Source organism: Pieris napi, chromosome 1, assembly GCF_905475465.1.
Source record: "Pieris napi chromosome 1, ilPieNapi1.2, whole genome shotgun sequence".
Taxonomy (NCBI): Eukaryota; Metazoa; Arthropoda; class Insecta; order Lepidoptera; family Pieridae; genus Pieris; species Pieris napi.
In genome coordinates, this window is record NC_062234.1 from 7,827,311 (window position 1) to 7,841,831 (window position 14,521).

The following is a 14,521-nucleotide window of genomic DNA, read 5'->3' on the forward strand; positions in this document are numbered from 1 at the left end:
TAGGCCAACATTGTCAAAACCTAAACAAAACATAATTCCATAAAATATGTTTTTTCTATTAGGTTATTAGATAAAGTATGTAAAATTTTGAACATGATAATCGATTTAATGCGTATCTTCATATTTTAGTCGTGAATGTCTTCTCAAATCATTATATTTATTTTATATTTCCTAGTATAATGTTTACTCTATATTTTTATTTCAAAATTCAAGTCTAAGTCGAATCACACTCTGTTAGAGTACTAAATTCATATCTGTGGTGTATCTATTTTTACTCTTTATTCATTTCATTTCACAGAACACTAAACACTTATAGTTTATACCTCTTTCACGTTAATTTACTTATTTTACTATAAATTATAAAATATAAATTGACTATTCAGTATTCACTATTTAGTTCTTTGTACTAGCTTATATGTATACTGAAGTCCTTAAAAGTTAAAACAATTAATAAAAATGGCTAAGAGAACAGCTACGGTTGCTTTCGACGAACCTAAAACGAAGGTAATCGATGGAAAAAAACATTCCCTTGATTCTGATGAAGAGGATAGTGCCGCTGAAGAAGAAAAACAAAATGTTTTAAATGCCGACGACATTGAAGGTGAAGAAGAAGGTATTGCTGGAATGGAAGGTGAAGTAAGTCAAAAGGGTTTTGACCAGTCACATAAAATACAAAAGTTATTGTGTATCTACTAGAGATGTATGAATAAAGACTAGAATCGTCCTGCCTTTGCAGATATAAGCTGTGCTTGATTAATAATCACTTTCATGTTGAAATTTCTTCAAGTTAAGTCTTCAGCATGTGGAGACTTGATGATTTAAGATTCAATATTATAATACCTATGACATTTAACATTTAGGTGGTCACAAATCATTCATTAAAATAATTTAAAAGGTCTAAGTGTCTATTGTATATTTATTGTTTTTTAATAATATAACATTTATTACTAATGAAACACTCACACAGAAACACACAAAATAATAATCATAAAAGAAAAATATCAGAAAATGATGGAAAGAAAAAAAAGGAATAAGGTACATTTTAAGTGTGTATTGTGGCCTGGTCAGCGCCTGTCATTCTACCAGAGACCATCACAGTTAGCTTGCTCCTCAGACACAAACAAAGAGGAAGATAATTATTGTCTTTAATTAAGATACTTTACATAATTTTTTTTAGTGTTACATTTTCCTGTAAATACCAGTATCTATTAAATTAGGAAAAGGGACCCGAAAAGCATAAAAGTTTATGAATGAGATTTTTCTACTGACATAATCATTGTCCCCAAACATCAAAACATTAAGGATTTAATCATCCAAACCTTTCTCTCTTATTACTATTACGCTGAATCTTAAATGAAAATCTTCTAGACCTCTAATTGGTTCCATTTCTAATAAAAACAGATTACAATAACACCATTTAATATGAAAGAAGAGTTGGAAGAAGGACATTTTGATACACAAGGCCACTACCATTGGAAAAAGGAGAAGGAGATTCGGGATGGTTGGCTAGATAATATAGATTGGGTCAAAGTAAAAGGGCGGCCTGAAGATAAGTATAAAGTCCATAAAGATGATGAAATGAAAGGTATCCTCGATGACAGTGATAGTGAAGATGAAGAACCAGAAGAGAAATTTGATCTTATATCTAATTATAAAGAAATATTACAGCATATGAAGCCTAAAGAGACCATAGCAAAAAGTATACAGAGACTAGGTGTGTACATTATTATTGTTAATTTTTAGTTTTATGTAAGTTTAAATTTATAGATTTGGCTAAGATTAATAGCAAGTTCATGTTTTCTGAATTTTTTAATCTGTTATATTGTATTGCTTGATTTGGGGCTGTTAGTATTGAGTTGCTCTCTCTGAAAAAATATATTATACCTTATACAATTTAAATTCTCATAATTAATAATTTCTATTATCCATTGGTTTTTGTATTTATACAAAAATATATATTTTTTTAAGGGGCTGCTTCAAAAATTTCTAGTGCAGACCGGTGGAAAAGAAAAAAGCAAGGAATAGTTGATGAGGGTAGTAAAGTTGTTACAAGAGTAACTGAGTTGGCAAATCAAATTCTTACTAAAACTGGTAATATGGATATTTACCAGGAGACATATGAAAAAATTACAAATACTATTTCAAAATCTGATAAGAAAAACCAAGATGCAGAATTGGATATGTATGCAGATGACTTCGACCAGAAAGAAAAGCAAACTTTGGGCCAAGAGAATGAAACAAAAGCTGAAAGTGACAATGAAGATTCTAACGAGGTAAAATGGGAATTTAAATGGAGCCAAGACAATAATGCTGAAATATCTGGACCTCATTCTACAAGTCAAATGAATAAATGGGCAAATGAGGGTCACTTCAAATCAGGTGTGTGGGTCAGGAAGCATGGAGAAGACTCACAATTCTACAGCTCCAGTAGAATTGATTTTGAAATATATATGTAAACATTCTATGCTTTTTTTTAAATTTACTTCTGGGACAAATTTTCATCAATATGTCTGATATTTGTAAAAGTAAATCAAATATTTCCTTACTATATGAAGTTTTATGTTGAGTTTAATATAATTCTTAACTATTTAGTTTCATTATTTAGATGACTAGCTAATGTCTGAGTGGCATCCATTTTTAATTAATTTTATACATTTCCAACTGGTTTTCTGTACAACAGTTCATACTTTATATAATACTATAGGTTACTTGGTTTGGATCAAGTATGACTTAGACTTTAGATATACAAGTATTATATTTTTCACACTGCCCACACACTAGATTATCCTATGGGAACAAAAAAATTGAATTCATCTGAAACTCTTGAAAATGTTGGTAAAGATAACCAGTTTTTATTACAATATCACATCTTTATTGTTATTTCTAAATCAAACAGGAATAAATTAATATTCATTTAAAAAAGGAAAACAGTTATGAAGTAATTAGTAAATTATAATTTTTAAGTTTGATTCTTTTTGTCTTTTCCTATAGCCGTTAAACCTAACGACAATATTCCTAAAACAGCACTTCCACCGCAGGCGTAAGTTAGAACGCCCCTGTAGTATTGAGGACAGATCAATGCATCATCACATTTGCTGAAAAATAAATTCATTTAAAAAATTAGTTCACTGCAATATAGAATCACATCAACTACTGAATAATTTTCACATGTGTAAGCGGTCTGTTAGGTGCAATACTAAATTAAGATGGGATTTTTTTTATCATCAAATAAATAAAATTCTCGTCACAATGTTCGTTCCCATACTCATCCGAAACAGCTAGACCGATTCTTATGAAATTTTTATGCATATTCAGTAAGTCTCTGAATCAGCTACTATCTATCTTTCAACCCCCTAAATTTTAAGGGTGGTCCACCCCTACATTTTTAATTTGAGATAAAAATTTTAATGATACAGCATACAAAAATACATACAACCCTTAATTTTTATTTCTTAATTTAAATAAAAAATGGGATGGGTATAAGATTATATATTATATTTACCTACATAATATATAAAATATAATCTTACGACTTGAAATGAGGTTTATATAGAGAAAAATTCACAGAAAAACCTTAAAGTTTTCATTCCAGAAAACCGAACAGTCTCTGGGGTAGCATAGCAAAATGTTCCATGTACGTACTGTAAAGGTAGGTTAAGTAAAATCACATTAAGGAGAAACGAAGTTCGCGGGGGCAGCTAGTATGTATAAATATTTTAATGGGTTTCTTACTAGTTTTCAATAGCTACTACAGCAATTCCAGTGACCAGTTTGTCGGCAAATGTGACAATTGAATAAATAGACGCGCCCTGGTGGGAATGTGGGCCGATGAGATCAGCCGTTACACAGAGACTAGACACGAGAGTAATTGCACTACCAGCGCCTGAAATACGAAGAAATATTCTTAGAATTGATTATTATGATTATTCGCCGAACTTCTTTGACATGCTTTTTGATTGGTTAAAAAAAAAATAAGTTTCTTCCTTATAAAAAAAACAATCCTTATAATATAAAACATTAAAATGTTTTCTCTAAGTCTCTGAAGTTCTAGGTCATTCAGTGAACAAACAAAATGTTATTGCTTTTCTTTCGATATTCACATAATACACACATGTATGTATTAAAAAAAAACTAAATTATTAAAATTGTATTAATTCGGCTGGTACAACTAACAACACTACGTCATACATAAATTAATCTCACAGATTTAAGTTGATCAATTTATAGGTCGCATAATTGATATAGATTCCCACGGTACAGTATATTTTTTTTGCGTCAACAAAGTTATAATGTCATTGGTATAAATGTTTATTAAGGAACTGTTGCTATATTAAAGAAATTAAAATATAAATTTAAGAATTACACATCGATTTGATAACCCCCTCCTTCGGTTTTTGTTAAATATTATCATGCTAAAACTTACCAATCAGTGTTGCCACCAAATAAATTTGGGTTACATTCGCCTCAGGATCAATGGTAACAGCTATCCAGATACAACTAATCAGACTAAAGAAACTTCCTATTAAATAAGCAACCTGCAATCGTATGGCACTCATAAAGGACAATCAAGGGGAAATATTGAATATTTCACAACTAATTTATACTACTACTAGCTTATTCACCTATTATAAAAGATTAAACGCTAATAAACAAGAATATTATCGCTATGCTAAAGGTACAGCAGTTCAGCCACTCGCTAAATACAAAACCTCGAGTTGTAAAAATAATTTCTTGTTTAAACTCGTAAAAAAGTTTTTTAAATGTGTAGTCGGTATTACTTTCTTGATTCACAATAATAACAGTTAATATGCATAATTAATAGGATGTCTTGAAATACCTACTATTTTGCTGTTCAGTTAAAAATGTTTGTTAAAATTTCCTATTTTATACGAGCTACCAACCTGGTTACCAATTTTCTCAATATTGCTTTTTAGGAGAAATGAGAAAAATAGCGAAGAGATGTAAAGCACCAGCGGTACGCTGGCTACCAGCTCTGAACCTTCAGTAGGGTTCACAGATAACCGTTCCTCCAGGAATAAGGGAACATAGACTAAACTTAACGCCCAATATAAACGTGAGAAAACATATCTGAAAAAATTTGTAACATAGATATCATCTTACAGAAAATCCTTTTAGTACGTTATCTTTATTATGTGTGTAGGTATGTTAATTACGTTTTGCTCTGGTACCGTTTTTTGTTATATATATCAAATTTCATAAATGCTTTTCAAATATAAATGTGTATGTATTTTTTTCTAAAACAGCGTATAATATCAAAATATCATTTAATGATAGATATATAATATGTATACCTATACATATATACTTTTAATAGAAAATATTTTTTGCTGTTAAATTTTAATTGCTATAATAGTAATAGTAATATAGTTTATTTTATTTGGTTTTAAATTCGATTGTCTAATATAATAGTCGATTAACTTTTTGCTTTAAAAACAATATAATGGTCGCTAAAAGATACATGAAATATGAAGAAACGTCAAAGACCATTTTCTCTGATAGATCGGTAATAAAAAAAGAGTTGACTCGATAGAAATCTTGTCTTAAACCAAAATTACCTGGGTACACACGGCGACGCAATAATCAATTTTATATTTCATTTCAACCCGTTCACTACTTATTATTGTAAATATAATTAATATTGTTATTTCTATACTGAATGTATGTTAATAATAATAAGTACTTACAACAAACTCGTTTGGTATAACAGAGGCATTTTTAGAAAATACCAAAACTTCCAATTTGTATTTTTTAAAAGATTTTCTTCACCTGAATCCGAGTCCATTTTGACAGTCTTACGTTCATTTTTACATCGAAGTTTAAAACAAATGTGAAATAGGGTAGTACAAATTATTCCTATTGCGGAAATAATTAATGATACATTCTGAAAAAATAAAACATAAACATCAAATCGGTCCAAAACTAAAGTGAAGTTTTCTTCCTTAGCTATTTGAATTTTAAAAAGAATTCTGAGAAAAGTCTGAGAAAAAGTAAGAAATGGCAAAATAAATATGTTTAAGTTAAATGAATTGCGTTAGCATGAGTTATTAAAATGTTTCATTTAAACCATTTATACGTTTTATTCATAATATTATACAGATATTAATGAGATAGAGATTGCGCGCTATAAGAAAGTAAACAGACTTGAAGACCTAGTTTTGATATAATTCAATACTTACTTACCCGAAATTTATAATCATCAGTCGGTCCAATGGAAGTACTGTATTTCGTGGATCTCAAAACAACCCACGTTATAAAATACACGGTCAAACTCGATATCACAGAAGCCATATAACTGGAAACCAATACAAAATATTTGGTTAAATATGTGGGGCATATTAGATGTCCCGAACTCATATTACCTTATCTGACCAGTCAGATAATTACTCGTAAGTCGTAACTTATATTGCTTGCAATTTCATTCTCCTGGAAGCGTTTTAGTAATGTCGAAATCAATTAGTCATTATTTAAAATTCATAATGAATTTGAAATACATTAAGTATTCATTTCAATAATTCCCACATTTCATATAAATAAATTAATCTCTATGATAATATTGCAGGATGTATTCAGTTATATTTCTGAGATTCCAACATTACGGGAAACGGAAGAGTTATCTAAATGATACAGACAATCGTCTCAAATTCGCACGCAATACACTAAGAAATTATTAATATGAATATGATACAATGCAAGTTAATTAATAAATTCAAAATTTAACTCTCTCACCATAAGTTATGTTTCGGTTAAATAACGTTAGTTAAATGGACCTTGCAAGTAATGGATTCGATTCCCGGCTGTTTCTTTGGAAGGCACAAATGGCATCTGTTATCATATTATTGTATCAAAGGTTTTTTGCGTGGAAGGGCCTGAGGGGTTACGCGACTTTAAACCTCCGTGGCCCAGTAGTTAATCTATCATAATAGGCATATCAAATGCCTAATACGAAAAGCGACCAGTGAAACAGTGTCATGTGTCCATTAGGTTATACTCGTATGTACGTCACTAGTACGGTTCAATAATCTGTTTGTAATTCTAATCCAAAATAGGTTTTAGTGACTTCTAAACGTGATCTTCTACTGGCTACGAACCAATGAATTTTTTCGAACCTCAGCTGTGCATGATAACATGTGGATTTTCCTTTTTTTTTTTTTTTTAATATTATGGCAACAGCTTCAACTTTATGATTGGATTTTCCTTTCCTTTCACAATTAACACCATAAAGGTTTTACCGTGAAGGTTTTAGAGCAACGACGTATGTTCAGGACAGTAGGCTAATTTCTTACCAAAGCATCAATGAAGAATGTGTCACTTGTCTGTAATCTAGGTCATTTATAAGGGTCATAGGTTAGTAATATACATAGATAAAAGTCGAGTATAAAAACTACATACCGTATAGATGTCAGCTCGGACCGTACTTGTAAACTGTCAGATATAGCAGGTATCATTGCTAGGTGAGATATCTGGACAACAGCCCAACCGATTTGAAACATTGTAATAAGAACAGAATAATACACCGGCATCCATATTGATACATAATTTAGTTCTGCCTCAGGCCAACATCCCCAACATCGCACAAATAATAAGGGAAACGAACATATGACTAACACAGACCCTGGAAGACATTTCAATAATAATTATTATAATGTTACTAGCTGACCTGGCAAACGTCGTTTTGCCATGTATATCATTTATACTAAAAAAAGGGGTTGATCGTAGAGGGGTGAAAATTAGGGGTTGTATGTATTTTTTAAAGCTGTATCATAAAAAAAACTAGCTAAAAATTAAAAAATTATAATTTTGGGGTGGACTACCCTTAACATTTAGGGGGATGAAAAAGATGTTAGATGTTGTCCGATTCTCAGACATACCCAATATGCACACAAAATTTCATGAGAATCGGTCAAGCCGATTCGGAGGAGTTTAACTACAAACACCGCGACACGAGAATTTTATATAATAGATAATGATGCATATCCAATTACATATATAAAATCGCGTTCGAAAATGTCGCTCTGCCTTTTATTTTCATGTCGTATTATTGTAATGTATGTAAGTAAACACATGTAAATAAAATGATATTTATTTTGTGTATACATCTTCGTAGTAGTCCGTCTAGAGGTAAAGCTAAAACAACTTTTAATGCCGAGAAACTGGCTCTGATTTAAAATAATACACGAGGCATAGAATAGAAAACTACTCAGAAGAATAATTAGTGAAATAATCACAAATCTCTAATTAATTTATTTCCAACTGTGGTAATCTGCTTACCTACTAAATGCCACCTCTTTTTCGTATTAAACTGGTCAGCTAATACCCCTACAACAGGTGTGGCTAGAGCATCTATAACTTGACCTGAAAACATAAGAAATCCAACAATCCGGCTTATGTTCCATTCTAAATGAGTTTAATATATTTTTTTATTCAGTATGTAGATACCTTCTCATCTTTAAAACATCTGATGAAATTAGCTAACATTTAAAAGAGACGAAATAGTGTTTTAAAAATACTGCATAATCGGCCTGTTTTATTTTTTTGAATATGGGAGAAATCTTTTAACTGTCAAAATCACAATGCAAAAACATTTGACAGATGGGAGAGTTACTTCGCCCTTGAACGTGTCTCTCGGCCCTTACAAGGATATGAAAAGTTTTACCTATTTTACCATAATATTACATCTACTATACATAATATAATTCAATGAATACTGTCTTTATCAAGCAAGAATAAGAGAAGTTTGAAGGGAGTTTAGGTAGACCTACGCCATTGAAGAGACTGCGATAACTTAATATTGTACAATTAATCTTGATTTTATAGTTGTAATCAAACCTAAAAGTAACATGGTTCCAGCAAACACAGCCTGCATTTCCATAACCGCCTGCAAGAACAGCATCATGTAGGAAAACCACATTGCAGCACAGAGGTCGTTGTAAACATGTCCCAAACCAAAGAGGAATTTTTGACTCACAACCCACCATTTTCGCGTTATTGGTACACTGAAATGAACACAGTTACATATCTCTGATGCCATTATAATAGGATTTTTTTGAGTTTTTTAAGGTAATCATGAGTACTCAACCTCTTATAAATACAATTATTTAAAAAACGTAAGATGATCTAGATTTCAAATATTGTGCAGCAGCCACGGTCATCTAAATGAAGTTACCTGTGCTTAGTACTAACTACTAAAGCACTTATTAAAATAGTGCTTCACGCATGTCATCTTAATACGCGTCACGTTGTTTGTCCGCTATGGACTACTAAACTACTTAACCGATTTCTATCAAATTTGCACACCGTGTGCACTGTGCAGTTTGAACTAACTTAAAATATAGGATAGCTAACATCAAAAAAAAATTGAAAAATCATTTATTCACGTAGGTAACATTGTGTACACTTGTGATTCGTCATTAAAGAAATAAATATTAATGCTTCTAATTTTACATTTACTGCCAGTTCTCAAATCAAGGGCGTAGAACGGAAGAGAAGAACTGGCAATAAACTCTCCGCCACTCTTTTTAATCGCCATGTTTTTTTTGTTTTTTTTTACACAACGTTTATAAGGAGCTGCAACCATTACACCATGTTCCACATGACATTTTAAGTAATTAATAATAAGAACATAAATAAAAACAAAGACTTGTCCCCTATCAGCAGGAGGCATGGTGAAATAGGAGCACGCACTTACATTCTCGTGGGAACAACACGCAAACACATCTTAATTTATACCCGCAAAATTATTTTATTACAAATTATTTGTTTATTATTTGACAATCACATTTCTAACAGATGGCGCTGTGTTGAAAGTACCAACGTTTCAACGTTTCAAATAAGCTACAATTTATTGGCATAACCACCAAAAAAGCATGGTGGTCCCCATGACTGGTGATCTACCAGTAGTAATATAACAAAAACCTCAGCCACAGCAACGCTTGGCCGAGTCTGCTAGTTAAACTATATAAAAGATAGTCTTACAGACATTTTTATTAGAAATAAATGTTTGACGTCCATACAAAATGATACTTATATAAGTCACGTGCCATGAATGATGAAGCTACTAAAAGATGTATATTTCAACTATATAAGACAATATAACGATTGTATACACCTGTTCAAATAAAATAAATGATAATCCATACTGAAGTTAAAAATACTGTATAAATTGTAGCAAATACTTTTAATTCATTTTAACGTGGTTGAAACTGAGCCTTCACTTCAGGTAAGGGTAAACGGAATTGACTAATGATTCAATTTACTAATTCCTACAGGGAATAAAAAAAATCTATTTTCAGACCATGAAGGATGTGTTAATGCATCTTAACTATACGATCTCGTTTTGTGTCCTATTTATCCGCCGAGTGTCGCAAATTGGCTGAATTGAAAATTGCTTATACCTAAGTATGTACTGTGTGCAGTGTATACATTATTATTACCTTATATATTCTTCAGTAATTTCTTTTGCACTGTTAACCCCATTATCATTTTCATCTGTTGCTCCGTAATTTATAGGCATTATAACTATATATTTATTTGATATCACTTTAGTATCACTTTAACTTGGCAGGTTATATTTAATTTTTCATTGTGTTGATTGGTAATGAAAACCTGTTCACAAAATTTCTACGTAAAAATAGGCGCGTCTATCTTGAAGGGATTCCTACAACTTTGTGACTTCGTTTCATGTTTGATAGGACCGATGCGATGTGATACAATTTAGTATAGAATCGCTCTACAATTCTCGAAATAGGACTTATAAATTACTAACTTAAAATAAGTAATAAATATAGTAAAATAAGATAAATTTATAATTTAACTTATAAAGTAGAATATAATCATTAAGATTTGTCTAAGTATTTAATATATTCATACGTTTTGTTTCTGTTTATTGACAAATTGTTTTGATATAGAGTATAAAAGAAAGAATAAGTAAAGGTTGGTGATAATAATTATTACAAATATGTAATAATTAAATAAATAGTTTATACTCAATATCAATTAACTATAAGAAAATTTCAAATAAAAGGCATTTCCCAAATAATAAAAATACAAGGATACATTACATACAATTATAATAGTTATGTCTTTCTATAGACCTTTTATATAGTCACGACATTGCTAACCGCAAAACTGTTCTTTGATACAATATGCCTACAAGAATATTGTTTATGACCTAAATGCTAATATCGTGTAACAATACTTTTACTATGTACATATAAAACTTGTATTATAACATAGTAAGAAAACTAAATACGGTATAGGTACTATGAGTTCGCAACTAAGATAACTAAGGTATTGAAATTTTACAGACCATATCCTGCATGTCTTATTGGTAAAATTGGATACCTAAAGATAAATAGGTCATTTAACTTATCATTGGCTTCCGTATTTACTTATTGGGTTTCTTTATACCCGAAGTTTCATGAATACGTAAACCTGTTTCGTTATCATTTTTAACATAAGGGTTTTATATTTCGAAAATGCTATCTGCCGTCTATGATTAGAAAAAAAACTATTTTGCTAGCACATAAACTGGGTTAAATAGGATTAACATACTTCGTCCAGCCGACCTTGTAAGGTTAATAAATTGATTAATTGTTTAATCGTTAATATCAGCGACATCTGCGTATACACGAACCTAGTAGTAAGAGTTTTACGATGAACCAAAGCGCAAGCGGAATCTTTGTAATAGTTTGTACTTTAGATCATAGATGGCACTACTATACGCATTTAACCTAGGGACAAGATTGTAATTATTGAAATATACCTAAATGTTAATAAAGAAATAATTATTTTAAATATATTTGTCATAAAGAAAATGGCGTGTAGATTAATTCCGAAATTTGTACTTCCACATTCCACTACGTTGTTAATTGCATCAACCAAATACAGTACGCATAGTACTATGAATAATGAATTTTCTCTGGAATCTCTGCGGTTATTTTTGATACCATAATTGAAAGCATGAGTGATGTTAGCATTTAGCCACCGATCCTGCACCCTGCGCCCCTAATTTATGAGCAAGCCGGTGCTGCAACCTGCGTAGACATTCGTGGTTGGCGGCACTCGCAAATTAAATTAACAATTAATTAATATCGCACCGGTAATGGCTATTATAATTAATCTTTCAGCTGACTCGGACAGAATATTTTAAAGCGTTTATTTGAATCAAAATTCGAATGCACCGAATAATTTGCGTGCAGTTAAACTTGCCATATTGCAAAAACTCTGTCATGTATTCCGGTTTTTAATTGGTTTTTATCATTTAAAAAAGGTCCTATCGAGTTGCACAATTTTTATTTTATGGGCTTTTTATAAAGCATATTACGTTTATATTTTACATAGGTGTTATAAATTTCATAACTATGTAGTTCTACAATCTGCACAGTTTGTCGTCGAACTTGTATAATTTTTCACAAGTTCTGTATCCTTTACACATGTTACATATTATTATACACAATAGCGTAATTATTTCGTTATTTGGTTACGAATTGTCAGGCGGGTTATGTGGGTAGAAACTTAATCTTAGCTTTTGACAATATTATGTATTTAGGTCTATTGTATGAATTATTTATTGTGCTAAGCGTTATAAATTTAGCTTACGTCCGGGGGTACGGGATCCCATTTCGGAGGTTCGAGATTTGTTACATACAACCATAATAATTTGTATTGGATAAATTCCTTTAGGAAGATATTTCAGCTTTGCAATACACTATCGTACGGTTCCACGTAATCTATGTATGAACTATGCCAATTGTCATATATGAATATGTTTTTAATTTTCAGTTTTAATTACGAGGTTATTTTTATGGTTAACCTAATCAAAAATTTTATGCTTTAAAACGTTCCATTGACACTGTTACACTTAAGTTTTAATGATTAAGTTTCGCATTTTCTCCTGAGTTTGGCATAACATTCAAACAAGGAAATAAGAAATATATAGAGATATATTCTCTTGGGACCAATATTGAATGTTAGGAATTTGCTTTAGTAGCTTTAGCATGATATTTGTTACGGCAAGATTTAATGATATGGTGTATGGCAGGTGCAAAGTAGACCACATTCCAAGACGCTAGAAAAACTGGATTGAATGCTCCTGCACCGACCGGTATTAATGTCCAGATTAAATGATAGGGTTTAACATGTTAATTTTAATAACAATTATACAATACTCTGTGAACCATCTTTCAACTCCGCCTAGGTATAATGCAGAAATGTGTTTGTTTGCCAGAACATGCAACCTTTTTTCTCTACTTTGTTTACAACTGGGAGTTACGTTACACTCTGCATTATGTCACATAGAGTTTCACAGTCTTTAAGAAGACTCCAGAGATCAAATTGAAACCAAATTTATTAAAACAAATTTGGTTAATAATAATATGCCTGTGTTAATAATATACACGATGTAACGTTAGTTCACTATCTTAAAAAAAAACGCGGGGCGCTCTGTGCCATATTTTTCATCTATCGAGCAACCCACGCTTTTTCACAATAAAACCAGTATTTTTTGTTCATTACCATTTTCAGCCTAAATTAGGAATTATTTTTCACTTTTTAGTTTAATGTGCTTTAAAAGCGTGTTTTTTAGTTTTTTTAAACTATTATTTTTTTTTTATTTTTTTTTTCGGATTATTGCATTGTCATCGATCTTTGACAGGTGCGCAAAGTTTGAATTAAATCTGTCCGTTAAAAGTGGGTCAAAATCGAGTCCGAAGGAGTCGGTTACATACATACAGGTGAAGCTAATATAAAGCGTGTAAAAAAAAAGTTTATTTCAATTCAATAAGCTTTTAATATATTAACGGTCGGTTAGTCTCTTTGAAGCAGTCGGTATATAAGTACGTATTTATAATGATTAATTTTCATTCCAACGGTAAATCTATGTGTCAACACACTTAAGTAATGTTAACTAGAGGCTGGATTAATTATTTGAAGAAGAAAAACGGCTCTAATGCACTCGAAGTATTCGTAACGGGATAAGTGTAAATACGAGTAACGGGAATCGTCAGTAACTACCACATATGAGGAGTGTCCACGCAAAAGGTTATATCTACAAAAATAGAAATATGTTTTTTTTTTCTTGATTCTGGGTCAGTACATTAAAAAGTACAATCCCGACTAAATAAAATTATCTAAAACGCTTTCTTTTTTATATAAAATGTGACTTAAAGACAGCATGACTGACCAAAACGCTGTAACTTTTTAACTTTTTTGCAAAAGATTTAAATTTTGACCAAAAAGCTTTTAATTTACATACAAATTCATAAACTCGCAAATAAAACCGTACAAAAGGTTACATTTGTCTAAAAAAACGTATTGCTAAAACACATTCAAACAATATTTATATAACGGTTCTTGGTCGTTTTTTTGAGTTTTTTGTACTCATTTCTGATTGAGCTAGACATACCTGACCATGTAAGAACACTCAGATTATTTTGTGATGGCTGTGGGGGCCAGAACAAAAATAGTCATTTAATTCATCTTTTAATGTACTGGCTCATGAATA

At 31.0% G+C, this 14,521-nt stretch overlaps 2 protein-coding genes across 2 annotated transcripts; one reads left to right on the forward strand and one right to left on the reverse strand.

Moving 5' to 3' along the window:
• The first annotated feature begins 295 nt into the window (after positions 1-295).
• Positions 296-2,462, forward strand: LOC125050889 (CD2 antigen cytoplasmic tail-binding protein 2 homolog). Its single transcript, XM_047650957.1, has 3 exons — positions 296-636; positions 1,402-1,714; positions 1,969-2,462. The coding sequence occupies exons 1-3, from the start codon at positions 457-459 to the stop codon at positions 2,454-2,456; spliced, it is 981 nt and encodes a 326-aa protein (XP_047506913.1). The 5' UTR covers positions 296-456; the 3' UTR covers positions 2,457-2,462.
• A 361-nt stretch (positions 2,463-2,823) lies between these two features.
• On the reverse strand, positions 2,824-10,698 carry LOC125050879 (major facilitator superfamily domain-containing protein 12-like). The gene is made up of 10 exons (XM_047650946.1): positions 10,452-10,698; positions 8,848-9,014; positions 8,290-8,373; positions 7,411-7,633; positions 6,202-6,313; positions 5,706-5,902; positions 4,902-5,088; positions 4,424-4,535; positions 3,733-3,883; positions 2,824-3,095 (listed from the first exon to the last, which is right to left on the reverse strand). The coding sequence occupies exons 1-10, from the start codon at positions 10,529-10,531 to the stop codon at positions 2,960-2,962; spliced, it is 1,449 nt and encodes a 482-aa protein (XP_047506902.1). The 5' UTR covers positions 10,532-10,698; the 3' UTR covers positions 2,824-2,959.
• Positions 10,699-14,521: the final 3,823 nt, after the last annotated feature.

Excerpts from the sequence above, each read along its gene's own strand:
- LOC125050889 (XM_047650957.1), top strand. The coding sequence starts at position 457 with ATGGCTAAGAGAACAGCTACGGTTGCTTTCGACGAACCTAAAACGAAG. Across the intron at positions 637-1,401 it reads TTGCTGGAATGGAAGGTGAA|ATTACAATAACACCATTTAA; the intron begins GTAAGTCAAAAG and ends TAATAAAAACAG. Across the intron at positions 1,715-1,968 it reads AAAAAGTATACAGAGACTAG|GGGCTGCTTCAAAAATTTCT; the intron begins GTGTGTACATTA and ends TATTTTTTTAAG.
- LOC125050879 (XM_047650946.1), bottom strand. The coding sequence starts at position 10,531 with ATGCCTATAAATTACGGAGCAACAGATGAAAATGATAATGGGGTTAAC. Across the intron at positions 6,314-7,410 it reads TCCGAGCTGACATCTATACG|TTATATGGCTTCTGTGATAT; the intron begins GTATGTAGTTTT and ends ATTGGTTTCCAG. Across the intron at positions 5,903-6,201 it reads CTGATGATTATAAATTTCGG|AATGTATCATTAATTATTTC; the intron begins GTAAGTAAGTAT and ends TTATTTTTTCAG.